The sequence below is a fragment of the Pipistrellus hanaki genome, assembly GCF_964339955.1.
Source record: "Pipistrellus hanaki genome assembly, chromosome: 11".
In the NCBI taxonomy this organism is placed as follows: domain Eukaryota; kingdom Metazoa; phylum Chordata; class Mammalia; order Chiroptera; family Vespertilionidae; genus Pipistrellus; species Pipistrellus hanaki.
In genome coordinates this window covers 54,974,560-55,001,996 of record NC_140513.1, presented here as the reverse complement: position 1 = coordinate 55,001,996, position 27,437 = coordinate 54,974,560, and the positions used below count along the sequence as shown (strand labels likewise).

General features: G+C 35.0%; 1 protein-coding gene across 4 annotated transcripts in view; it reads right to left on the bottom strand.

Moving 5' to 3' along the window:
* Positions 1-160: 160 nt before the first annotated feature.
* DENND4C (DENN domain containing 4C) overlaps positions 161-27,437 on the bottom strand; it is a 112,722-nt gene continuing 85,445 nt past the window's right edge. For all 4 annotated transcript variants that reach the window (XM_084898070.1, XM_084898071.1, XM_084898072.1 and 1 more), the window contains 11 exons: positions 25,563-26,722; positions 22,914-23,091; positions 22,138-22,247; positions 21,671-21,846; positions 18,492-18,674; positions 17,177-17,372; positions 14,571-14,816; positions 13,319-13,436; positions 4,109-4,259; positions 2,324-2,388; positions 161-2,080 (listed from right to left, as the gene is read on the bottom strand). In XM_084898070.1, coding sequence (XP_084754196.1) covers positions 1,944-2,080; positions 2,324-2,388; positions 4,109-4,259; positions 13,319-13,436; positions 14,571-14,816; positions 17,177-17,372; positions 18,492-18,674; positions 21,671-21,846; positions 22,138-22,247; positions 22,914-23,091; positions 25,563-26,722 — 2,720 coding nt within the window. In that variant the 3' untranslated portion in view covers positions 161-1,943. The remainder of the gene's footprint in view (positions 2,081-2,323; positions 2,389-4,108; positions 4,260-13,318; positions 13,437-14,570; positions 14,817-17,176; positions 17,373-18,491; positions 18,675-21,670; positions 21,847-22,137; positions 22,248-22,913; positions 23,092-25,562; positions 26,723-27,437) is intronic.

The following is a 27,437-nucleotide window of genomic DNA, read 5'->3' as shown; positions in this document are numbered from 1 at the left end:
CACTCCGCTGTCATTTATGACATTGTCAGTTTATGACTGTTCAGTAAACCATTCGGCCCGCGATTTAGGCTGGATTTTAGATTTTGGCCCCTTCTCTGATTGAGTTCGACACCCCTAACTTAATGTGTTCACATTTTAGGATAATCTGGATTAATTTTAAAGACTACCGTACTTTCAGAAGTTAACAGATTATGTTGTTTCATACAGTATTAAAACTATAGAAATTAAAATGAGATTTTTTGGGGGTGATTCTAAGCTTTTAGTGGTACCCTTTCTGGTAGGTGTTAGAAAGAAAAGGCCTTTAAAATTTATATTTCTAAATGACTGCAGTAGACTCAAGTTTCCAATATATAATGGCTGTTACTTAGAATTAACAAAAAGTTACTAGAAAACTTGAATACAAATATTTTTAACTGGTTAAGGAAATCTTCATTACAGACTTTTTTCTTTGTTTAGTGGGAAGTAATTTAGTTTCAGGCTACAGAGAAGAAACAGAGAGAAAGATAATTTTGGAATTGTAAAGATCACAAAGGTTCCAATTGTGTAACATTTCCGGAGGCTTAAAAAGGTAAGAATTTTTCCTTTCATTCAACCTCCATCTTTTTATATACAAGAATAATTACAAACTTTATAATTGTTAAGTATTAAAACTAGTACCAAGTCTTAACTGCAAAAATATACACTCTAAAGTTAGTGCAAAAGATCCATTTTTAAGGTAATGAGAACTGTACATAATTTTCTTTCACAATAAATTGAAACTAGAATTCTGTAAAGGTCAGATTAACCCTAAATGATGAAAGACTGGCACAGCAACAAGATGTAAAAGATTTGTGCTGTCACCTACCAGTAAATAACTTGTACCCAGTGATTTAGTCGTATGTATAATTACTGTAAAACACAACCACTGGCGTTTTACACCACGCAGAGTTAAGGCAATCTTGCTGTTCCTAAGGGCTTTTAACAAAAGGCATAATTGTCAGGCATGTGAGGTCATGATTTTCTTAAATCTGGCAAACAAGCTCAATAGCTTTGTATTGACTTAATTGATTTATCCTAAAAAAACTATTTACAAATGCACAAATAAACATACAAATCTATATATTATACAAGAATAAAACTGCAGTGCAAATTTATCCCACAGGTTTTAAAAAGTGACCAATAACAACCATTTACTGGGCCTGAAACAATTTCTGGTCCAGACTATACATACGGCACTTTTAAGGATGTTCAAATTTTGTGAAATTAAAGCCAATTTCATTTAAACTGACTGATGTATAATATTAAATTATAAAGCTGTTGTATATCAACATGTTATTGGGAAGTAGATGGAAGTGACTGGATATTCAAGATAAAATCCATTAAGGAAAATGATACAAAATATGAAGGGTGAAGATAAATGTATTAAATTTAAAGTCAGGCAAGGCGGCTGTCAGACTTTTCAGGTAATTTTGAAATTAATGACTACAGATGAGTTTACTAGTAGTCACTTAGACCCCTTTCAGAAAACTGCAATACATAATCTATAAATTTTAATAAATATAATATGGCTGTATATACTCATACCTACACAGCCACATACACACACACACAGTTTGCTCTTAAGACATTTCATTTGTATTGGGGTTAGCCAAGTTTAATTTGTCATTCCTCAAACCCAGTTAGCTTCAAATATAAACAATGCCAATGACGAATGCAATTTCTCATTATCAAACTGCAAATATTTAGAAATCCAAACGGTTTTCAGAAGAGGCAGATACACCGTTAAGAAGTTGCAAATTTTTGACATAAACCCTGGGGCATTTTAATTGTATTTTCTCATTTCTAGGTGATTTGGTATGTTAGGTTTCATATGTTGTCCCAAGAGTTAGACAATTCTGGTTTTCACCAATTCTTAGCATTTGACTGAGTCTATTCCCCCCAGCATTGTGTATCTGAAATGTAGTTTAAATGAGAGGGGCTCCAAAACACTTCCTGCACCATTCCACACTGACACTTGGTGGAACATCAATTTTCTGCAACTTTTCAAGGACTTCCGAAGATAGACTATTGTATGCAAGTCCATATTCATTATCAAAAGCCTCTGAAAAAGACAATTTCAAAAAATGCAGTTATAATGTATTAAAGAATTTATGCATTTATATATGGTAGTCCAATCATATATATACACACACACACCACATAATCAAAAGTAGAAGTCTTTCTAAAGGCAAGTAGAATTTTAAAATTACTTTAGGAAATAAAACTACTTGAAAATGAAGCATAAAATTACATTTGGAAATAGTAAAATGTAAGGAAACAGAAAATAGTGCTCTAATCAACTTACCAATATCAATATTCTCTCTTCCAAGAGATACTAATGATAAGAAGAGGATTTCTCTGTATAAACTCCTATAAAACAAATATTTTTAGAGTCAATAGGCTAAAAGTATAGAAATAAATATGTGAAGGCATTTTTAATTGTTTAAAAAAAATTAAGTTCTCTGGTCTAACAGAATATCCTAGTTTTGATATGTGGCACAGTTATGAGATGGCACCTTTGGGGGAAGGGTTCTTAACTACTTTTACAACTACTTCCTTCGCATATTTAAGTTTAAAAATTAAGTTGATGGCATAAAGTTTCACACTAAAAACAAAAAATGGTTTAACTTAAAATTTTTTTTAACAATATAACTTCTAATTAAAATTTGGAAAGGCAGGGTCTTTTGTCATCTTTTACGTGACAAAGTAGCAATTTCTAAGGAGTCTAAAACCCTTGGACACAGAGTGAAAGGGGGAATGATCTCTACTATCTAATCCAGGGGTCTTCAAACTACGGCCCGCGGGCCACATGCGGCCTGCAAAGGAGTCTGATCCGGCCCGCCAGGTTTTTTGGGCAGTGAGCGCAGCCGAGGTGTTACAGTAGGAATTAGTAGTTCATATAGTCCGGCCCTCCAGCTCTCTGAGGGACCGTGATCTGGCCCCCACTTTAAAAAGTTTGAGGACCCCTGATCTAATCCAACAATAAAAGATCACCTTTATTTGATTTGTGGACATAAAAATATCACACATTAAATCTTAAAAATAAGCTTTATAACTCAGTTGTTAAAAATAAACAATTTAAGTAAACTGGTTTGAGTGTTTACACAGAACAAAAAATAATGCTGATTGAGGATGCTCCATGTAGCTCTAGAAGCTTTAGAGGCCATAGCAGGTCATTTCTAATATTCCTTTCCTGCCTTATACTACAGGTACTTGAAACGAGGTGCTTTTTAGACTAAAAGAAGCCATCTGTACCTCAGTTAGAGGATCCATCCATTTCATTATCTTTGTACTACTGTTTTCTGAAGATTCCTCTGCAAAACTCATATTGACATTGGGATGAGTACAGATCCAAGGATGTTTGCAGACAATAGTAAGAGGATCAGGAGAGCTCCACATCCTTTGTAATTTACTACTTCCATCACTTTTCTAAATCAGTGTTTCCCAAACTTCTCTCATGATGAGAATCACCTGGTGGAGTTGTTAAAACACAGATTCCTGAATCCCAACTAAGAAGTGCTAAACTAGAATTTTTGAGAACATATAGGTAAAATTGTATACTTAACTAGTGCTCTAAGACAGATTTTATATACAGAGCACTAAATTAGGTATGCAATTTTACCTATATGTTCTCAAAAATTCTAGTTTAGCAATTCTTAGTTGGGATTCAGGAATCTGTGTTTTAACAACTCCACCAGGTGATTCTCATCATGAGAGAAGTTTGGGAAACACTGTTCCAAATAGTTTCTACTCCCAGTCTTTTTTTTTTTTTTGTGTCCCTCAAGAAAGGAAAAGATGTATGGATATGACAGAGCCTGAACCAAGTAGAACATATGTATAATATAGATGTTAACAAATTCACACAGGGTTTCCATGAATAGTATTAATGTTTCCCAAAGATTCATACACTTTTTGACATGAATTACCTCTTAAAATTTAATCTATCCCCTGAAACAGATACTTATTTGTACTCAAATAAGTACTTTTTAAAACATGTTCCACAGTGAGTATATGTTTCTTTTACAACTAGATCTATTTTAAATAGTTTTTAACATGACATTATTTTGAGTGGTAAACACTGAGTTATTACCTTTGTCTTTTCTTGTCTGGCTTCATTTGTTGTGAAAGCAGGTTGATGGGTTGAAGAACATCATTACGTTGAATACTCTGCCTGATGGTTTCCACTAAAGTGCTTGTTGCTTGTTGTTCTTCTGACAGGACAGACGACTTCTTTTCAGAATCTAATAATAAAAGCAGTAATTAAGAATATCTTAACCACTCTAATAAAGTTTTTTCCAGAGTTGTAGCATTTTCTCGCTTTTTATTCAACATCACCTCTTTACTAGTAAAATTATGTGGCAATGTGACTGCTAAGAAATATTTTTCCTGTTTCAGATAGGAGAGACCACTCCCATTGCCCTTTCCCTGAACTTAAGACTTTCTGTTTGAGGGGGGAGGGGTGACAACTTGTATTCCAGGAGCCATCCTGTGACTATAAAGCCACCTTTACTGATGAAAAATGAAACACAATAGAAAGAGCCTGTGTCCCTCACGACAGAGCAGTTGTGGATCAGTCCTAGAAAATCTACTTCATAGTTTATGTGAGAACAATCTTTAGTGTTTAAATTTCTGTTATTTTCTATTAAACATAGAATATAATCTTAATTGATAAAGGCTAATTCTAGAATTATTAAGAATAAACATTTATATAGATTTCATAGATACAAAAGTGCTTCAGTGATATACCAGAATTGAATCATATTAACATGAAAAATAAAATCACCATGTGGTTGGCCCAGAAAAAGGGAAAACTTTAATACTGTAATCCCAGCAGCCATGTAATTTTATTTACAATTAGTTGAGATGGGAATATGTATCCAATAATTCCCCAATCTAGCCTCATTCTAAGTGCCTGTCATAAAGTAAGCTGTTGTATTTTTCATACAACATAGCTCCTTAATAAAGGTATCTAGTAATACTTCATTTGTGTAAAACCAAATAGCAAAATTCTGTTATAAGACAACAGGAAATACTGGCTGCTATAGGTTTCGATCCTAGCTCTTCTACCTGCTAAATGTTTCCTTGGAATAGGAAACTGTTTTAAAAAGGACTTGATTTTCATGCTGTTGTGATTTTAGAGCCTAACCCAAATGTAATAAAAACGACTTCTTTAATTCCATTTTTAAAATAACACTTTTACTGAGACACTAAAATAATTCCCAAACCACTCAATTCACCCACTTAAACTACAAAACTGGTTTTGAATATATTCTTGGAGTTGAGCAGCCATCACAATAAACTTTTAAAACATTTTTGTTTACCACCAAAAACAATCTCTAGGGTCACTCCTTTATCTTCCCAACCACTACTAGGTAAACACTACTTTTATCTCCATAGCTTCGCCTATTCTATATATTTCATGTACGTGGTATATATATTTTTTAAATATATTTTATTGATTTTTTACAGAGAGGAAGGGAGAGGGATAGAGAGTAGATCAGCTGCCTCTTGCACACCCCCTACTGGGGATGTGCCCGCAACCAAGATACACGTCCTTGACCGGAATCAAACCCGGGACCCCTCAGTCCCCAAGCCGACGCTCTAGCCATTGAGCCAAACCGGTTTCGGCGATATTTTTTTAATTTAATCTTTATTGTTCAAATTATAATTGTTCCTCTTCCCCCACCCCCACATAGCTCCCCTCCACCCGGTTCCCACCCCACCCTCTGCCCTTACCTCACCCCCACTGTCCTCACCCATAGGTGTACGATTTCTGTCCAGTCTCTTCCTGCATACTCCTTTCTGCCTGAGAATTGTCAGTCCACTCCCTTTCTATGTCCCTGATTCTATTAGATTTGCCAGTTTATTCTGTTCATCAGATTTTTAATTCACTTGCTTTTTAGATTCACTTGTTGATTTGTATTTATTGATCATAATTTTTTACCTTTTTCTTCTTCCTCTTGTTAAAGAATACCTTTCAGCATTTCATATAATACTGGTTTGGTGTTGATGTACTCCTTTAGCTTTTTTTTTTTAAGGTTCTTATTGATTTTTATTTTATTGATTTTATTGATTTTTTACAGAGAGAAAGGGAAAAGGATAGAGAGCTAGAAACGTGGATGAGAGAGAAACATCGACCAGCTGCCTCCTGCACACCCCCTACTGGGGATGTGCCTGCAGCCAACGTACATGCCCTTGACCGGAACCTGTGACCTTTCAGTCCTGTGACCTTTCAGTCCGCAGACTGACGCTCTATCCACTGAGCCAAACCACTTTCAGCCTTTAGCTTTTCATATCTGTGAAGCTCTTTATCTGCCCTTCATTTCTGAATGATAGCTTTGCTGGGTAAAGTAATCTTGGTTGTAGGTTCTTGCTATTCATCACTTTGAATATTTCTTGCCATTCCTGCCTGGCCTGCATAATTTCTGTTGGGAAATCAGCTGACAATCGTATGGGATGCTCCCTTGTAGGTAATTAACTTTTTCTCTTGCTTTTAATATTCGTCTTTTGGTCTTGCCATTTTAATTATGATGTGTCTTGGTGTGGTCCTCTTTGGATTCCTTTTGTATGGGATTCTATGTGCTTCCTGGACTTCTAAGTCTATTTCTTTCACCAGGTGGGGGAGTTTTCAGACATTATTTCTTCAAATAGGTTTTCAGTATCTTGCTCTCTTTTGGCACTCCCATTATTCTGATGTTGGTTTGCTGGAAGTTGTCCCAGAGGCTTCTTACACTATCTTCATATTTTTTTTAATCCTTTTTTCTTTTTGCTTTTCCGGTTAAGTGTTTTTTGCTTCTTTGTATTTCAAACCTTTGACTTGGTTCTTGCGTTCCTCTAGTCTGCTATTAGGTCTCTGTATAATATTTTATATTTCAGTCAGTGTATAATTTCTAGTTGGTCCTTTTCCATATCCTTTGAGGATCTCACTAAATTTATTGGCCTTTTCTAGGAAATTCTTGAAAAACTTTATAACTATGGTTTTGAATTCTATATCCAGTCGTTTGTTTTCCTCTATTTCTTTCATTTGTGGTTTGTTTGAATCCGCATTTCCCTGATTCCCTGAATTGGTAGGGTAGCTTTGTGTGCTAGGTGTCCTATATGGTCCAGTGGCTTGGCCTCCCCATTTACCTGAGGTGGACACTCTTGGTGCACCCCTTTGTGGGCTGGTGTACAGTCTTATAGTTAAGCCTTGATTGCTGTTGGTACACTGGGAGAAATTGACCTCCAGGCCAATTGGCTGTAAGGATCAGCTATGTCTACACCGGGAGAATTTCTGTGATGGAGACAACCTTATGAGACAAGACTTGCAAAATTGCAAAAGCCTATGTGCTGAGCTTGGATGGGGCAGAGTCTCAGGACTGAGCAGTCTGTCTTGGCTTCCAGTCGGCCCTGCCCTATGATGGCCCTGGGTCTGTGCCCCACAGTAATTGCTGCAAGCACCTCCAAGAGTAAGCTGCCCTTGAGTTTCGCCCACTGCAGTTTCTCCACCAATGAATCTGTATTCCCAGATTCTCACCCGGAACTGGAGGTCAGCTTAGTGGGGGAGCTTCTGTTTCCTATCCACTATAGAAAGCCAGCAGCATTCAGCAGTCTTCGTGCACTCGCACCTCTGCCTTTCGTGGCTCCCCTGAGTTTCCATCTGACAGTCCAGATTCCCCCCATATAAGCCTAGGTCCTCAGGGTCTTGCCCGGAACTGGGGTTCAGTGCAGTCGGGAGCTTTTGTCTCCTTCCTGCTAGAGAAAGCCAGCCAGACACTCAGTCACCCGAGCGCATGTCTCTGTACCTCAGCCTTTTGCAGCTCCTCTGATTCTCCCTGTGCTTTCCTCTTTCCTTCTAATTGTAGAATTTCCACTCAGCCAGCTTTCCTGTGGTTCTGGATGATATTCGTTTTGTCTTTTAGTTGTAGTTTTGAAATTGTGCGAGGCAATAATTTAGGTGTTTACCTATGCTGCCATCTTGGTTTCTCGGTATCATACTTTCTATGCTATTGTGTGACTGGCTTCTTCTATAATGTTTTTAAATTCATCCATGTTGTAGAATATACATCAGTATTCAGTATTTTTTATTGCCAAATAATACTTGTTGCTTGGATATACCAAACTATCCATTTGTCAGCCGATGTACATATAGGTTGTTTACACTATTGGGTTATTTAAAAAAAATGCTAAGAATAGTGTATAGTTTTTAGGTGAACATATGTTTTCACTTGGGTATTTACCTAAGAGTAAACACCATGTTGTGTCATATGGTGTTTACTATTGCTAATATGAGGAACTGTGTAATTTTTGCAGAGCAGCTGCACCATTTTTTATTGTAATCAGCAGTATATGAGGTTATCAATTTCTTTATAGCCTCACAAATACTTGTTAGTATCTGTCCTTCTGATGATAGCCAATATAGTGAATGTGAAGTGGTTTCTTTCTTTATTTGCATGTCCTTGACATCTAGTGATATTGAGCATCTTTTCATTTGCTTTTAGCCATCTTTGAAGAACTGTTAGATTCTGCTATGGGCTGAATGTGTTTCCCAAAAATTCACATGTTGAAAATCTAATGCCCAATGTGATGGTATCAGGAGGTGAGTCCTTTGGGAGATAATAAAAACATGAGGGCAGTCTTCATGAATGGATTAGTGCCCTTAAAAAAAAAAAAAAAAAAAAAAAAAAAAGGCATAAAGAGATCCCTTACCCCTTCTACCATGTGAGGATATAATGAGAAGTCTGCAGTCCAAGAGGGTCCTTAACTGACCAGGCTAATACCATCCTCATCTTGGACTTTCAACCTCCAGAACTGACAGAAATAAACTTTTGATTTTTATAAGCTACACAGTCGGGCATTTTATTAAAGCAGCCCAAGTGGATTAATACAAGATCCGCCGAAGCCGGTTTGGCTTAGTGGTAGAGTGTCAGTCTGCGGACTGAAAGGTCCTAGGTTAGATTCCGGTCAAGGGCATGTACATTGGTTGTGGGCACATCCCGGGATGTGCAAGAGACAGCTGGTCAATGTTTCTCTCTCATCGACGTTTCTAGCTCTCTATCTCTGTCCCTTCCTCTCTGTAAAAAACCAATAAAATATATTTTATTAAAAAAAAAAATACAAGATCCTTTGCCAATTTTTAAAAATGAGTTATTATTGAGTTGTAAGAGTTCTTTATATATTCTCTTAAAATATATTACTTGCAAGTATTTTCCCTATTTTATTCTGGGTTGACATTGCACTTATATAATTCGTTATTTCTCAGCAGTTTATATCTTTGATGAAGTCTAGTTTATTTTTCCTTTTGTTGCTTGTGCTTTTGGTGGTATAGTATCTAAGACCTTACTTAACCCTATACAAGGCTATGAAGATTTATTCCTATGTTTCCTTCTAAGAGTACTATAGTTTTAACTCTTACATTTAAACATTAAGTTTAGGATCCATTTTGAGTTAATTTTTATGTATAATTTGAGGAAGCAATCAAAAAAAAAATTTTTTTTTCATGTTGAGATAGTTGTCCCAGCACCATCTGTCCCAGTTTCTTGATCTTGAAACTCTTGTTGAAAGGCAACTGAAAATACTTGTAAGGGTTTATTTCTGGAAACTCAACTCTATTCCATTGACCTTTACTGCCGATCTCTATGCAGCATTCCACTTTCTTGATTACTATAGCTTTAGTACTAAATTTTCAGATTAAGAAGTATGAATCCAACAACTTTGTTCTTCATTTTCAAGATTGTTTGGCTATTCTGGGTCCCTAGAATATCCATGTGATTTTTAGGATAAGCCTTTCAATTTCTGTAAGATAAAAAAAAAAAAAAGAGCCACCTGGAATTTTGATAGGAATTTTGCTGAATCTATAGAACAATTCGGAAGTACTGCCATCTTAACAATAGTAATTCTTCCAAACTTGGCATTTCTTTCCATTTATTTAGGTATTCTTTAATTTCTTTCAACAATAACTTTAGTTTTTAAAATATACGTTTTGTACTTTCAGCAAATTCATTCCTATATATTTTATTCTTTTCACTGAATTTCTTGAGGTGACTAGTTAATAAAATTATATAGGTTTCAGGTGTAAAATTCTATAATACATCATCTCGTGTTGTGTGTTCACCACCCCAAGTCAAGTCTGCTTCCAACATCATTTATCTTCCCTATACCCTTTCTACCTAACCTCCCTTTCCCTCTGATAATCATTATAATGTTGTCTGTGTGTATGAGTTGTTTTCCTTAATCCCTTCAACTTTGTCACCCAGCCCCTAAATTTTGTTCTTTTTAATAAATGGAATTATTTTCCTAATTTTTGATTATTTATTGAAAGTGTACAGGAATACAGTTGGTTTCTGTATATCCTGCAATTTTGCTGAACTTATGTTTGTGTTTGCATATACAATATATATTCATTAAGGTTTTCTATACTAAGAGCACATAATCTGCAAATAGAGTTAATTTTACTTCCTTTACAATTTTTAAAAATATATATTTAAGAGAAAGGGAAAGGGAGACAGAGATAGAAACATCAATGATAAAAGAGAATCATTTGATTGGCTGTCTCCTGCACACTCCCAGCTGGGATCAAGCCCGAAACCCAGGCATGTGCCCAGACCGGGAATAGAATCATGACCTCCTGGTTCACAGGTCAACACTCAACCACTGAGCCACACCATCTAAGCTTCCTTTACAATTTGGATGCCTTTTATATTCTTGTCTAATTGCTCTAACAAGATCCTCCAGTACAATGTTGAATGGAAATGATAAAAACAGACAATCTTATCTTGTTCCTGTATTTAGTTTAAAGTATTGTCTTTCACCATTAAGAAAACTGTCAGCCCAGCCAGCATGGCTCAGTGGTAGAGCGTCGTTGATCTATGAACCTATGATCTATGATCTATGAAGGTCACAGTTCAGTTCCCGGTTAGGGCATATGACCGGGTGTGGGCTAGATCCCTGGTTTGGGACATGCAGGATGCAGCCGATCAAAGATTCTCTCTCATCATTGATGTTTCTAGTTCACTCTCCCTTCCTCTCTGAAATCAATAAAAATGTTTAAAAAAGGAAAACTGCCAGTTATCATAGATGCTCATAATCAAATTGAAGAAGTTCCTTTCTATTTCTAGCTTGAATGTTTTTTAAAATACATTTTTATAGATTTCAGAGAGGAAGGGAGAGGAAGAGATATAATAGAAACAAATTATGAGAATTATTATTTTTAATATATTTTATTGATTTTTTACAGAGAGGAAGGGAGAGGGAGAGTTAGAAACATCGATGAGCTGTCTCCTGCATACCCCCTACTGGGGATGTGCCTGCAACCAAGGTACATGCCCTTGACTGGAATCAAACTTGGGACCCTTCAGTCCGCAGGCCGATGCTCTATCCACTGAGCCAAACCAGTTAGGGCAAGAGAGAGAATTACTGATGGGCTGCCTACTGCATGCCCCCTACTGGGGATTGAGTTCGAAACCTGGGCATGCGCCCTTGACCAAAATCGAACCCGACCCTTCAGGCAGGCCAATGCTCTATCCACTGAGCCAAATCAGCTAGGGCTCTAGCTTGAGCGTTTTTAACAAAGGGTGACGGGATTTCAACAAATATTTTAACTATTGAGACAATCATGCAGGTTTGGTCCTTTATTATATTGATGTGGTGTTTACATTAATTGATTTTCAAATGTTAAACGAACATGGCATGCCTGGGATAAACTGCATTTGGTCAAGGCTGTTCAATCCTTTTTCTGTATTGTTAGATTTGGTTAGTTATTTTGTTGAGAATTTTTATGTCCATATTAATAAGTGATACAGATTTTCGTTTTCTTACGGATATCTTTGGTTTTTGTATCAGTGTGATACTGCCCTGTTCACCTAAATCTCCACAATTTCCAAGAGTGTTCTCAGTTCCAAATACAATTTCCTTTAAAAAAAATTGTTTTTTAATTGATTTCAGAGAAGAAGGGAGAGGAAGAGGGAGGGAGGAAAACATCAATGATGAGAGGGAATCATTGATTGGCCACCTCCTGTATGTCTCCAAATAGAGACCAAGCCTGCAACCCAGGCATGTGCCCTTGACTGGAATCGAACCTGGGACCCTTCAGTCCATAGGCAGACATACCGTACATACTATCCACTGAACCAAACTGGCTAGGGTTACAATAACCTTTTGAGAGAATTTCAGAGCTCTCTGTTCTTATGAAGTAGTGGCAGAGCTCCTCATACTGCCTGCCATTCCTGAAAGTTATCACTCAATTCTTTTTTTTTTTTCTTAACTGATTATGGTGTTACATGTGTGTCCTTATTCCCCCATTACCTCCCCTACCCACCTTCATGCCCTCCCATTGGTCACTTAATTCTTATATGTCTTAATTTTATTTTTATGCCAATTCTTCATATAAAGTACCAATTAATAAGTTCATTCTTGAGAGTTCTAAATTTCATCCCACCAAAAATTAGAGAATATTTTGAATTACTTGTCTATTTCATGATACCCAGTCTGTGGTATTCTGTTAAGGTAGCCCTAGCAAACTAACACAGTTTATATAAGCCATTTAATGTTTCTTCCATGAACTGCCTGTTGATAGCAATTGCTCACTTATCAATTAATTGATTGTGGTTTCTTATTTACTCACAGAGTTTCTGAACTGGATGATAATCCTCTACATTCCTTATAGCCCTAGCCAGTTAGCTCAGTGGATAGAGTGTTGGACCTCAGACTGAGAGATCCTGGTTCGATTCCAGTCAAGGGCACATACCTCAGTTGCAGGTTTATCCCCAGCTCGGGTGGAGGCAACCAATCGATGTGTCCTTCTCACATTGATGTTTTTCTCTCGCTCTTCCTCCCTTCCACTGTCTCTAAAAATCAATTGAAAAGTTTCCTTGGGTGAGGATTAACAACAAAACCTTCTGTAAAAATACATTCTAAATATAAAAGACTAAAAATAAGCTAGAATTTTTTAGGCTAATATCCATATAACTGAAATTATACTATTCCAACACATCCAGATTACTCTTCTACTATATAGAATTTAGTCTCCAAATATCTAACCAAATTGGTATTGACAGAAAAATCATAAAATAATACTCTTCAATTCATGTAGAGACCTGACTTAGTTAAATAGGTCAATATAATAGCAAATCAATTTAAACCAAAATAGACTCTTGAAGAAATACTAAAAATAAAGAAAAAATGTTAAAATAATGCAAAAGGACTTGTTTCTCTCTTCACTCTTAATTCTAGTCCCCCAACTCCCAGTAGTCCATTTTTCTTTATTGCTAAATAGTACTCTACAGTTTTAAGAATTTTATGTCTTTAATTCTATCTTACTTACTAAAATTCCTCCATGAGACATATAGAGGCTCTTCTGGTTCCTGATGAAGGTTGATATTATCCCATAACAGCTGAATGTATACAAGTTTGCTGTCCTGGGACAAAGATGACAGAGGAAGCTAAAAAAGAGCAATAGAAAGCATTAGTGACCCTACCATAATAACTACCAGGGAATCTAGCAAAACTTGACTTTCTAAAACAAATGAGTTCTTTCAAAACTCTGAACCTAAAATTTTGTGCAATAATTTTTATTTAAATCTGAAGATTTATGTTCTTATTTTCTGAAGGTCAAGTTTCTTGTTCTAAATTTCAAGGATACACTGTGCTCATTACAACATGGTAACTAGCACAGTGGCTACATGAAAGATTAACTGCCATTACAACAAATTTTAAGGCAAGAGTAAGTGCAATAGTTCTACAATCTTGTTGTACTGACTAACTACTTAAAATAAATGAGTCAAAATAGACTTTGTACTACTTTAAGGTTGTGTGTGCCCCTGATATATGTTTGGGTGTGGGTGCCTCTCACATTCAATATCAAAATGAAGGAACTCTAGGAGCTCACTGTCCCTAGTGGGATTGGGATTCCCAGAACAATTGACTAGGAGGCTTTAGAGCTAGACACAGCCAGAGTGGGGTTTTGACTCCCCATCACATATTAGCTATACGACCTTGCAAAAATAATTTCTTTAACTTAATTATACATCTGAAAAATATGGATAATATGGGTCCTTATTCTTCTTTCAACTGTATTTTGTATTCATTTCAGCTGTACAGAATATGAGTCTTTTTAAAATAAGGTTGCTGTGAGAATGTCATCTGGGAATATGATAGTTCAAAACAAAAGCTACCTTTTCTAGCCTCCTTGCAACTAGAAATGACCGTATAACTACGATCAGGATAAATGACTACATATGGAAATATGTATACCTGCAGAAACTGTCCCTAAAGAATGAAAGACATACTCTTTTCTATCAATTTTTCTCCTTACTGTTAACTGGAATGTGAATGTGACAACTTAGAAGAGAGTCAGCCATCCTGGTGTAGAACTTGGAAACGGAGGTCATGTACAGCTGAGCAAAAAGACAGAAGCACCTCAGGTCCCTAACAGTAACATCCCTAGACCACCTATCCAAACTTTTAAGTGAGAGAAATAACCTGCATCTTGTTAAGCCACTATTGTATACTTTGTTACTTTAAGCCTCATCCTAGCCTATACCAATGTAATGTAAGTATAGAAGTTGACACTCTACCTGTATACCTCCATTACAATGTTCAGATGTGAGGATAAGTCCTGGCAAGTTACTAGGAAGGTCCAAACGTCTGAAATACCATACAAGGTTCCAAAAAATAATCGGATGTTGATTGATGAAAGAGGATGTGTGGATCACGTGATCGCCTTCATTTTCTAGCAAAGATTCAAGTTCTTTACGAAGCACTAGAGGACTCAAGTAGGGCACAGAAAGAGGGGGAGGATTTGGTCTTTTTCCTAAAGGATCCTTAAAAAAAAAAAAAGTGAATATTATCTATTTAATTTGGTATGTTTAAGAGTACTTCTCTGTCCTGCTGGCATGGCTCAGTGGATCAGCATCAACCTATGAACCAGGAGGTCACAATTTGACTCCCAGTTAGGGCTCTGGGTTATAGGCTTAATTCCTAGTATGGGGCTTGTAGAGGCAGCCAATCAGTTGTTCTCTCTCATTGATGTTTCTCTCTCTACCTCTCCCTTCCTCTCTCTGAAATAAATTTAAAAAATAAAAAATAAAAGTTTTTCTTAAAGAGATTATGCTGCTCTATCTCTTCAAAATCAGTTATTTTCTGGCAATTGATACATGCAGGACATCCTAATGAAAACCTAACAAAAAATACTTAATCATAATTACCTTTCAGTTAGCTAAGATAAAATTAATAACCCATATAACAGACCATATTTTATTTTTATTTTTAAAATATATTTTATTGATATTTTTACAGAGAGGGAAAAGGATAGAGAGTTAGAAACATTGATGAGAGAGAAAAACATTGATCAGCTGCCTCCTGCACACCTCCTATTGGGGATGTGCCTGCAACCAAGGTACATGCCCTTGACCCGAATCGAACCTGGGAAACTTCAGTCCTTAGGCCGAGGCTCTATTCACCAAGCCAAACAGGTTAGGGCCAGATCCTATTTTAAACATGATGGAGTTGATAAGAGCAATGGGCTGTGTATGATTTGATTTTTCTTTTGTCAATTTTAAAAATTAATAGATGTTTACATTTCATACGTTTTACAATGATGATACCAAAAAATATGTGTTAATTCTAAAGAGATGGGGCAATTTTTTGTGTTAATGTTCTTTGACCCCTTTTAAAATTATATCTAAATCATTTATACACTTGCAACAAAAAGCAATTTTATAAATAAAATAATGAATAAAAACAACCACCTAGACTTTATAACCCTAGTATCCAGTGTGAGGTATCTAAATATCATCTCCCTCTAAAAGGAACCAGTGTTTCTTAGAGAAATGGCAGACTCTAGATCTGCAGAAGGAAAATAATACATGAGCATGAAACATCTTGTCATAAAAGAAAGCAAGAAAATTTAAAAAATAAATTTAAAGACTACTAGAATTGTGTCACAAGGAATAAGGCATCATTCTGTAGAGCACATGTGTCAAACACAAGGCCCGCGGGCCAAATCCAGCCCGCCAGGCCTTGCAATGTGGCCCACACCGCGCTGTCATCACTGCACTCCGCTGTCAGTTTATGACATTGTCAGTTTATGACTGTTCAGTAAACCATTCGGCCCGCGATTTAGGCTGGATTTTAGATTTTGGCCCGTTCTCTGATTGAGTTCGACACCCCTACAGTGTAGAGAGTTCTAGCTGAGCAAAGATGGGATAATGCAATTAATATCAATAAGGATAACAACAATGGATGTAAACATAAATGTTAAAAATCAATTTTTCATAATGACACTCTATTTCCCCAAATTAATGGGTCACCTTGAAGAATGCTAAGAACCCAACTTGTTATTCTGAAAATTGGTTAATAAAAAGGGGAAGGTGGACTGCCTTTCTAATACAAACTGCATCGTTAGAAAACCAAACAGAAGACCTAAGGGAAGTTTCTCTTCATAGATTTATTCCATATAATAAAGATGACAGAATCAGACTATCATCATTTTATAAGCTCCAAATGAATAACTTGATCTAGGCAATGGGGCATTAATAGCTACTAAATCACAAAGACAGTTCGTGTCTCCACTGGAAGAACATACGGCCACTAATGATATTGTCTTACAAAAATAAACAGCAAAACAAAACAAAAAAACCTGAATTTGACCAATCTTCTAAGCAAAATTACCAATTTATAGGGTTGTTAAATACATTGCAAGAGGAAAAAGGAAAGTGTACAGATTAAGAAAGATTAAAAAAAAAGATCAATTGCAATGCATGGGCCTTCTTTGATCCTGAGTCCTCAAACTATAAACATACTTGACATTTTTTAAACAATTAGAAATTTGAACAAAAACTGAGTCACTTAATGTTAATTATTATTTTTAGTTTGATACTTACTGAAATATTTACAAATGAAATATATGTTTAAAATTTCTTTCAAAATAATTTGTAGTGATGTGAATAAGATATAAGTCATGAAAGAAGTATGGCTATAAGTTTAAAATTACTGAATCTTGACTCAAAGGGACTCATTTATGTTACTCTTCCATTTATTTTTGTACATATTTTTGTACATACCTTCTGTTTATAAAAAATTCTTATCGTTTTTCATGTCATTTAAATCTCCTACAGAATTATGTACTGTGCTAATACATTCTTACAAGAATACACAATATAATTATAATGTTGTTACATACCACAACTTCCTGCAGACTGTTTGGAAGACTAACTGTTGAAATGCCATGAAATGGTCGCTGGGAAAAGTCAATATTTTGCAATGGACCTCCAACACTGTGACTTCGAGTCAAAGATACATTCCGCTTTGATAAACTATTAGGTACAGGTGAAATTTCCATAGTTTGAATATCTCCGCTGGCATTCTTTATTTCATCACTTTAAAAAAAATGAAAATTGGTTCTGTAAAATAATCTAAATCTGTAGAATTGGAGTATTTTCTACAATGAATTTTAGTCTATTAAATATATTTAAGAGGATTCATTACTGACTGATAAGAATAACATTTTCACCCTAGCCATTGTGGCTCAGTTGGTTGAGCATTAGCTCATGCCCTAAAAGGTCATCAGTTCAATTCCCAGTCAGAATATATGTCTGAGATTGTGGGTTCTATTCCCAGTAAGGGGAGTGCAGGAGATAGCCATCAATATTTCTCTCTCCCTAAAATCAAGTTTTTAAAAACATTTTTATTTATTTAATATATTTTATTGATTTTTTTTACAAGAAGGAGAGAGAGAGAGTTAGAAACATCGATGAGAGAGAAACATCGATCAGCTGCCTCCTGCATACCTTCTACTGGGGATGTTCCCGCAACCAAGGTACATGCTCTTGACCAGAATCGAACCTGGGACCTTTCAGTCTGCAGGCCGACGCTCTACCCACTGAGCCAAACCGGTTTCAGCAAAACATTTTTTTTTTTTTTTAAATATCTTTATTGATTTCAGAGAGTTAGGGAGAGGGAAAGAGAGATAGAAACATCAATGCAGGCATGTGCCCTTGACCGGAATTTAACCTGGGACTCCTCAGTCCACAGGCTGACTCTCTATTCACTGAGTCAAAACAGCTAAGGGCCTAAAATAAATTTTTTTAAAATATTTTTTTAAATAAAATTTTCTTCAGGCATTCTTAGGATAGAGTCAATGACTGGTGAAGGTTGGGAAAAGGATATATGGTAGACAACAGGTTTCATTTAAAACAGATTAAGTGCCCATTCAGTTGCTCTATTCAAATATTATTTCATCTTTATTAAACAAAATCATATAGAAGAACTGTGCTGCATGCAAATAAGTCATATAGACTGACAAGTATTTAATTTCTATCAGGCTATGATCCACCTAAGGATAGAGACCAAAACTCACTTTTTTATTTTTAGTGTTTATGCCTAGCATACAATTTAAATGCCAGAATTATACCTACAGGAGTCAGGTTATCTTTAAAGATGGAATTTTTGCAAGAATGTCCAACTTATTGTGAGGAGTTCTCTATACCATATGGTACCTTGATTCAACTGCAGCGCTTGTTTCTTCAGTTATGGTCTGGTTATGTTTCCGGAAACCCATCAAGTTGATCAAGTCAGGTTCTGCTGAACTGGATACAGGTTTAGGCTCCAAAGGCTCACTTGCCAATGGAATGCTGCCACTTTGTAAACTGTCACCAGAGGTACTTGGTTTCAGGAAAAAGCTAAAAAATATGGAGCAGTCCAAATAAAAAAAAACTTCATAAATGCTAAAGTCCTCTAACTTTCATATTTAGAATCACTTTACGGTAAAACAGTAATTAATGAATTATATAACCCATAGAAATACTGCCTATTTCAAACTCACACACTCCTGCTTTCATTCTTTCTCTCCTGTCCTAAACTATTCAAATGAAAGATCTAGAGGAGGTCATTATAGTTCAATATATGATTCCTTCAGTTTTTGAAAATCATTAACACTATGAAGGAAGATAAAAAGCAAAATGTTACATTAATTTTGAGTTTAAAAAGAGAAGCAACAGCAGCATTTTAACACGTATCAACCTGTAATTGTTTATAATACCTCTTTTTTCCCCTTATAAAATCTCCATTTTGTCTCTAGTCCTTTCCTCTCCCCTGTATTAATTCATTTTTTATTTTCCTTATCTCTCTCTCTTTCTCGGGGGGGTTGGGGGATAGTCAGGGTGAGGGCTGGGCCTTGCAAGGGGCATTAAGAGAACTTTCTGAGGTAGTAGTAATGTTCTATATCTTGATAAAGGTTTGAATTTATACAAATGTATACATTCTCAATTTGTACATTTTACTATATACTAACTTTACGTCAAAAAAAAATACTGAAATCCAGTAATTATATGCATACTGAAGTATTTTGAAGAAGTATATAAATGTCTACATTTTACTTTTGGCTGGAGGGATAAATAGGTAATAAAGCAAGTACAGTAAAATGTTAATTGTAGAATATAGGGGTGGATATTTGGGTGTCACTGCAAGAAAAAATTCTTTAAACAATTGTAAGTTAGAAATTTTCCATTCTGACATATTGGGAAGAAATCAATTATGTTCCTTTTCAATTAGAAAATATAAAATAAGATTACACAATAGCTTAAGAAACACAGTTACTCAACAAAAAGTACAAGATTTATGGAGAATAAAAGTACATAAAAAAATTTTTTTTAAATGAAGCTATATACCATGCTCACAGATGAGAGTATTGAAAATGTCTATTTTTCCTAAGTTAATCTATAAATCTAATGAAAATCCAATAAAAACTCTAGATGAAATATTTTTAAGGAACTTAAAGTTACTCTGAAATTTTATAATTTAAAAAATAAATATAACTATAAGAAAAAAAATTCTACATGAGGGAATTTATAAACACAACACAAATAATAATAAAAATAATATGATCTTGACAAAAAGAAGAGAACAGTGTATACATGGGAATTTGAGGTGCATGTGATATGAAAGACCTAAACATCAGAAGAACGTTCAGGAGAAAATTTTCAAGTTCTGCAGATGGGAAGGAACTTTTAAGACAAGACTTGAAAAACACAAATCATAACATTTAAGATTAATGGGTGAGGACAGCAAAATTAATTATTTCTCTTCTGTAAGTTAATTTCAAGAATATTCAAGGTAGAAGTCAATAAGAAAAAGAAAGCTTAATGTAAAAAAGGTAATGGTACAGGCAATTCATAGAAAGTCCTGGAATAACAAGTATAAGAAGAGGCATTCAAACTCTAGTATTCAAAGAAATTCAAACAAGAATGAGATAACACCAATACCAATTGGAATATAAAAATCAGAAAAGTGGTAATACCAAATGCTGGTAAGGAGATGTAGAAATGAAAATCCTTAGAAACTAGTACTGGGAGTGTTGCCACCTGGGAAACAAATCTTCCAGGGTTTATTGAAATCATGTATGAAATGACCCAATGGTCTCACTCCTAAGACTTATTCTGGGAGAAACTACTTCACAAGTCCAGAAGTAGAAATGTATTTTACATTGTATTGTATCACTGCAGTGATATTTATAGCAACAAAGAACTAGAAGCAACTGAAATATCCAACACAAGGATAACAGAAAAGTAAAATGAGGTATTAACTTCCAACAGGAGAAAACAAATCAACTAGGTTTACATATAGCGACTCAGATTTTAAACTGAATGATTACAAAAATAGAGACTTTCAGCATTATTCTAATATGTAAGTTAAAAATACATAATCCTACAAAACAACGTATTTTATAAGGATATATATTCAAGGATATATCACAGACAGAACAATGTCTTTGTTGGACAAAGCAATGGGAATGGAAATGGGCAGGGGGAGGAAGATAATAAAAAAGGCCCTTATACAACCACTGATACTACATTAGAAATTAGAGTATGATTTCACTCAGCTCCACACCTGAAGCCAAAAGGAAAAATAAAAAGGAAACACGTATACAATTGGATTTTTTTTTAAAATATATTTTATTGATTTTGTACAGAGAGGAAGGGAGAGACAGAGTTAGAAACATCGATGAGAGAGAGTCATCGATCAGCTGCCTCTTGCACACCCCCTATTGGGGATATGCCCGCAACCAAGGTACATGCCCTTGACCGGAATCGAACCTGGGTCCCTTCAGTCCCCAAGCCAACGCTCTATCCATTGAGCCAAACCGGTTTCGGCGGATGCTTTTTAAAAGCAGTTAAAAGTGGACAATATGAAGTGCTCAATAATATAAATAAAATATTAAGTACAATTACTTAGGTTAGCTTAATTACCAAACTCTCAATTACTTAATGGATGATTATAGATCAGCTAGACTCCTTCTCACTGTTCAGAATTTGGTCATTTTACTGTACAGAGGACTGACTACCATTTAAGAAGAAGAGTTCAAGCATCCCACCTCCATCTTTTTGTCTGTTGCTAGAAGATATAATTAAGGTCACTGTGGCAAAAAGTTTATAGTAATGACTAACACTGGAGATTTCAATTATCTATAAAGTTTAGCTATAAGAATTAACTGCCAATTATATGTTAAATAAAATGGAAAAGTAATCTTCTATATTACTATTATTTTCTATTCAAATATAGAAAGTGATGGAGAGAAAAGAAAGAACACCTGGAACATACCATGAATATTTCACTCTTTCCCCAGGAGTCATACGGTTGGGGGTTACTTACCTCTAAAGGGAACTTTTACAGTACTAACCTTGCAGAGCCTCTGAAGTCTTTAAACTCTATATTAAGAAGAGGCAAGAAGTTGCTTTTACAGAATGGGCAAGTTGTATTCAAATTGGAATCATCTGCTGTCCATCCAGCCATAATTTCTTCGTCATAAACTAAGGCTCCACAAGCTCTGCACTGTGAACAACTTGACATCAAAACCTAAGAGCAGAAACATGTAGACACTGAAAAGCGTCACAGTGACAACTTTAAGAGACAATTCTACCTTAATAAACAGAATTTTATTTCTTTTGTTGATCAAATTTGGAATTAGGAGTTCAATTACTTTATCTACCAGTTTTATTGCCTTGCTTATAAAGATATCAAACAAATTAAAAAATATATTTATTTTATTATGTTGACAAGGGTATCATAGGATTCTGTTAAATGTCACTTTTGAAATAAAAATATGGTCACAGCCACTTTATCATGAGCAGAAATAAGAACTTTTACCTCCATTGCACAATTCTGAAAGATGCTAGACATGCTGGTGTTTTGAGAAGAACCATGATCTGATTTGTCAAAGTCCTGCCCTTTTATGCCTCTTGGAAGTAGAAGTTCTCCTAGAAAGAAGTAACCATCATATCACATTATGTAAGAGAATGTCCTTACTCTTAGGAAATGCATACTTTAGCACTTAGGGGGAAGTATATGACACCTGCTATTTATTTTCAAATGGCTCAATATAAAAAGGTTTATTATATATCCATATCAGAATCACCTGGGGAATTTACTTAAAAATATGTACATTATGCTTAAGTTCTAGGCTAAAATTTTTGAGACTGAGTCTGTGGGATAGGGTCTGTGTATTTTTAACCAGTTTTCTGCTTGAATACCAGAGTTGAGAGTCCCTCTGCTGTAACAGTGAAATGTCTTAGTTCTGTTATTTTTTAAAATTATAATTCTATTTTACCCAGATTTCTATTATGAAAAAGTTCAAATGTCCTGAGAAGTTGAAAGAATCATATAGTGAATAATCATATATTCTCTACCTAGGTGATTCTGATACTCACTGAAGTTTAAGAACGAATGATATAATCCACAAATATACACAACTAAAATCATTAACTAGTATTTGTAGACCGTATAAAATAACAGTGACAGTATGATGTGGCTATATTTAAAATCTATTTGTGAGATCATCTCATCAAATGAGGCTTATTTTGTGTGTGATGGGAGAAGGGAAAGGTAAGGGCACATATTAGAAGACAGGACAGTCCTTCCCATACCTGCTGAGTAATGGGATTTTCCTATATCTCCACTGCTGCTGCTACTGCCGAGGCTTGTGTTACTCTGGGTAAGTTCACTGGCCACCAATGCTGAGATACTTGTGTTAGGTGACATATTCTCCTCCAAAACATGATCTTCAAGGCCAGCTGGGAAGCTGTAATCTTTACTAGTTTCCTCCTTTAATTGAAAAAACAAAACAAAACACAAAACCACACACACATAAATAATACCTTCATTAATGAGAATATATTTACCTTTTTCAGAATGAAACTCCTTTATAATCCCTAAATAAATCATTCCCCCATATTTTTCAAAACTATGAACTTCTTCTATTATTTGTAATTTCCCTTCCAAACTTGAAAATATTCAAGCAATGACCTATATTATACTTTAAGATTTTGCTGGGCCCCTGGTTATGTTTGGGGTATCAATATTCAGTATCATAAAATGAAGGAACCCTAGGAGTTCATTGTCCAGTGGGATGGGGGATGGCAACACAAGCGAGTGGGAGCTTTAGTCAGAGCCAGAGTGAAATCTTGGCTCCCCATCACATATTAGGTGTCTGACCTTATAAAAATTACTTCTCTAACATTTAATTATATCATCTGAAAATATAAGTCATTTAAAATAAGGTTGTGAGACTTTCATTTGGAAATATGATTTTCAGAGTAACAACCATCAACAGTAGAGATATTATGAATAAAGTTCCAAACACTAGTCCTTCACCATCGTGATTATTGATGCTTTAGTTTAAATAAAACATCTCAATAAGTGGTCTTTTTAATTTTTGCTTTAAAGAAGACTTGTGTCTTCTGTTTTATAAAACCATATCAAATGATAAAATTTTAAATATAGATATGCAAAACAGGGAATAAAAGCACTGATAGCAATACCCAGAGTACAAACAAACCTTGATGTATATCCTCCTAATTTTAAAATATGCATAATAAATTTTTATAAAATAGAAATTGTTTTAAATCTATTGTTTTTTAATCTATTCTGCTTATGCAATTTATTTGTAGACGATTTAATGAGACTGAATGACATTATTTAAACCCCTCCATACTAATCCAATTTACTGATGTACTATTACGTATTTGGCACATCTTAAACATTCAGAATGCTTTAAATTTTATATAAGCTACACTAATGAATTCCCTTGAGCTACTTTTACACAATAAACATTTAATAGATTTTTTATTCTTTTCTTCCTTTGAAATTATTGATTAGGTATATCTTATTTGCTTTGCCAGGCACTGGTATTGGGGCTATAGCATTGAAAAGAAAAATTAAGTTCCGTGACCATTTGGAATTTACAATCATATATTCCAAGTCCAAATTACTCTGTATAAAGCTTTTTAAAAACACTGTTAGATAAAATTTCAAATATAAAACAGCTCACCTTTTTTTTAAAAATAATGCCAGGTTAAGATACTTTTGAGGCTAGCTTATTTAGTCTTTCCTTAACTGACCTGTAAGCTCTTCAAATGTAACATACAATTTGTGTTATAATACCGTACTTTTAATTCAATTAAGTTTGCCTATAAAGTTTTCCTTCAAATAGTATACAAATCTTATCTGTCCAATTTAATTTCCTGTTTCTACTTACTATTTAGAATTTTAGCAACCTGAAATTGATTATATTATCTTGAAAATGAATGTTTTAAGCCTTCATACTTTTCCCATTATTCTCTCAAATACACATTCTGTCCTCTGATCACTTTGACTAACCCAAAGCTTTCAATTTATCTATCAAAACCCAACTTAAGATATCATCTGCTTTGCTCTTTTTGGACAGTCCCCACAGGAACATTTTCTAAGATATTGGTCCCTTTTTTGCTACTATAGTTGTCAACAGCATGAACTCTAGAGCCAATCTCCGAAACTTCAAATCCTAGTTCTGCCACTCACTAGGTTGTATGACTTGGGGAAGTTAATTAATCTCTCTAAATCTCAGATACCTCATTTATAAAATGGGGATGATAGTAGTACCAACCCATGGGATTGCTACAAAAATTAAACGTAAGTGAGCATGTATATTCATGTATAAAAATAAATATGTAACTTATGGCAATACCTAGAACATAGTGCTAATAATAATAAACATTTATAGATCTGTTTTTTCTACTAAAATACTATGATTCTTTAAACACAATAGCAAAATTTTAGTTTTCTATGAAATAAGCAAAATTTCCTCACTTCTATTGTCATAAGAAGATATAACATTAATTCTCTTTAAAATTATTTTTAAAACAATTACCAGTTTTTGTTATGCAGTATGAAATCTATGGATCAAGCTGTGAAAAGAGCTCATATATATTAAAAAGAAAACAAAGGTAAATTTATTTAAAAAGTGAAATGCTATGCCAATATAACATGGCACCATTATTAAATTAAAACATTAATCATTAGTGCTTTCAAAGAAATGAACTAAATGTATTGATCTATGCAATTATATAGCCCTGATATTCTATTTCATTATTTATTTCCTTACATGTAGGTTCAAGTCATTTAAAGAAATGAGATATATACAAAATTTTAAAATATAAACATCAAAGTTACAGAAATCTCTAAATAATAATTTGTATATTAAAAATACTATAAACATTCTAATATCAGATAAGACTACACACATAAAACATTCTTACCTCATCATCTGAGTAGCTGTAGGCAGTCGCTACAGCAACCAACATCTTACTGGCTACTGTCGCTGCTTGTTTCATACCCGATTTTAAGACATCTATCTTGGGCCCTGAGAGTAGATTATCCAGCTTTAGCCCTGACAAAGAATTTACCACAGAACCCAATGAGCCATGTGGTGAAGAACGCATCAGTGCTGATAACGAAGTTGGACGTTCTTTGTGACCTCGAGAGGGAGTCTGCTGCTTGAAACGCCCAGTGAAAGTTTTAGACCTGGACACTGCAGGGGAGCTCTTTTCACTTTCAGGCTTTTCCTGCGCTGGTGGGTCAGGATCTAAAGGTAGGCTTGATCGCCTCTCTAAAGGGTGAATAAGTGCAGTGGTAGTGCCAGACTCTCTGTTTCCCTCTCCGTGTAATTCCATACTAGAAGACTTGCTACCCAGGGGACTCTTGAGGTTCATATAGTTTTCGATTTCATCAGCCAGATTACGTGCAATAACTGGAGAAAACAACTTATCTTCAGAATCAGTTTTTTCTACTATAAATTCAGTGGCTAAAAGAGACAAAGGATCCAGTCCAGTTTCAACATCTTCCCTCTCAACAGCTTTAGCAACACCATATAAACTACTTCTTTTATTTATTAGATCTTTGGGCTCTGCTTTTAAGTCTCTGGACTGATTACTGTCACTATCATTTTGTAGACTGTCATGTGTATCCTTTGTCATAGCAGGTGTAGCTATACTGTCATCAGTCACAGGTTCTAGGAGCTCTTGGCTTTCCTCAAGCATCTCCAACACTGAAGATCTGTGCTCAGAATCCCAAGTGCTTTCAGGCCCACGAGTCCTAGTATCAGCAAGATGACAGCCAACACTCTCAAAGCTATGGGTTTTTGCAATATGAAGTGGAGAAGTCTTAGGATATGTCAGTGCAGCTGTGAGAATCTTGGCATCTGCTCCCATCATGATAGCTACTTCACTTGAATTCAAATCCAAACTGCTCTTCTTTAGCAACATTCCTGCTCGACTTTCAGAACTAAAACTACAACTCCTCTCTGGAAAATGCTTTTGTCTCTTTTCTCCTTTATCACCGTTCTTGAGATTAGTAACTTCACCAAAGACTGTATCTTCAATTGGATCCAGAGTAGAAAATACCGCATTTGATGTACTACCTAAAAGAGAAAGTACAGTATTAAAAATTAATCTGATGACTAAAATAATATTTTATTTTAAAACTGTCTGATTTCTTGAAAGTTACACATACTCCGTAAAAGATTCAGAATATTTAGAGGGTAAAAAGAAAGCATACAGAAAAAAAAAAAAGTACAAAAAACTCCATTCAACCCTGCCTCCCAGAGATAAGATTTTAATGTATAATCTGCCTTTCATCTTCTATGCAATACACACACACTTTAAAAAAAGATCATGCAATATATACCTGTGCTGTTTATTAAAATATATCTCATTTATAAATATAGATCTACATTTTAAGGGTTTAGTATCCAACTTTAAAAATATATTCTGGCCCAGCTGATGTGGCTCAGTGGTTGAGTGTCAACCTATGAACCAGGAGGCCACATCGATCCAGGGTCAGGGCACATGCCTAGGTTTGGGGCTCAATCCCCTGTAGGGGGCATGCAGGAGGCAGCCGATCAGAGATTCTCTCTTAACACTGATGTTTCTATCTCTCCCTCTCTCTGAAATCAATATATATACATATATATATATATATATATATATATATATATATATATATATATATATTTTTTTTTTTTTTTTTTTTTTTTTAAAGGCATGACTGCCCTGGCCCATTTTCTCAGCGGTTAGTGCACTGGCCCCTGGACCAAAGGGTTCCATTCCCATCAAGAGCATATACCTGGGTTGTAG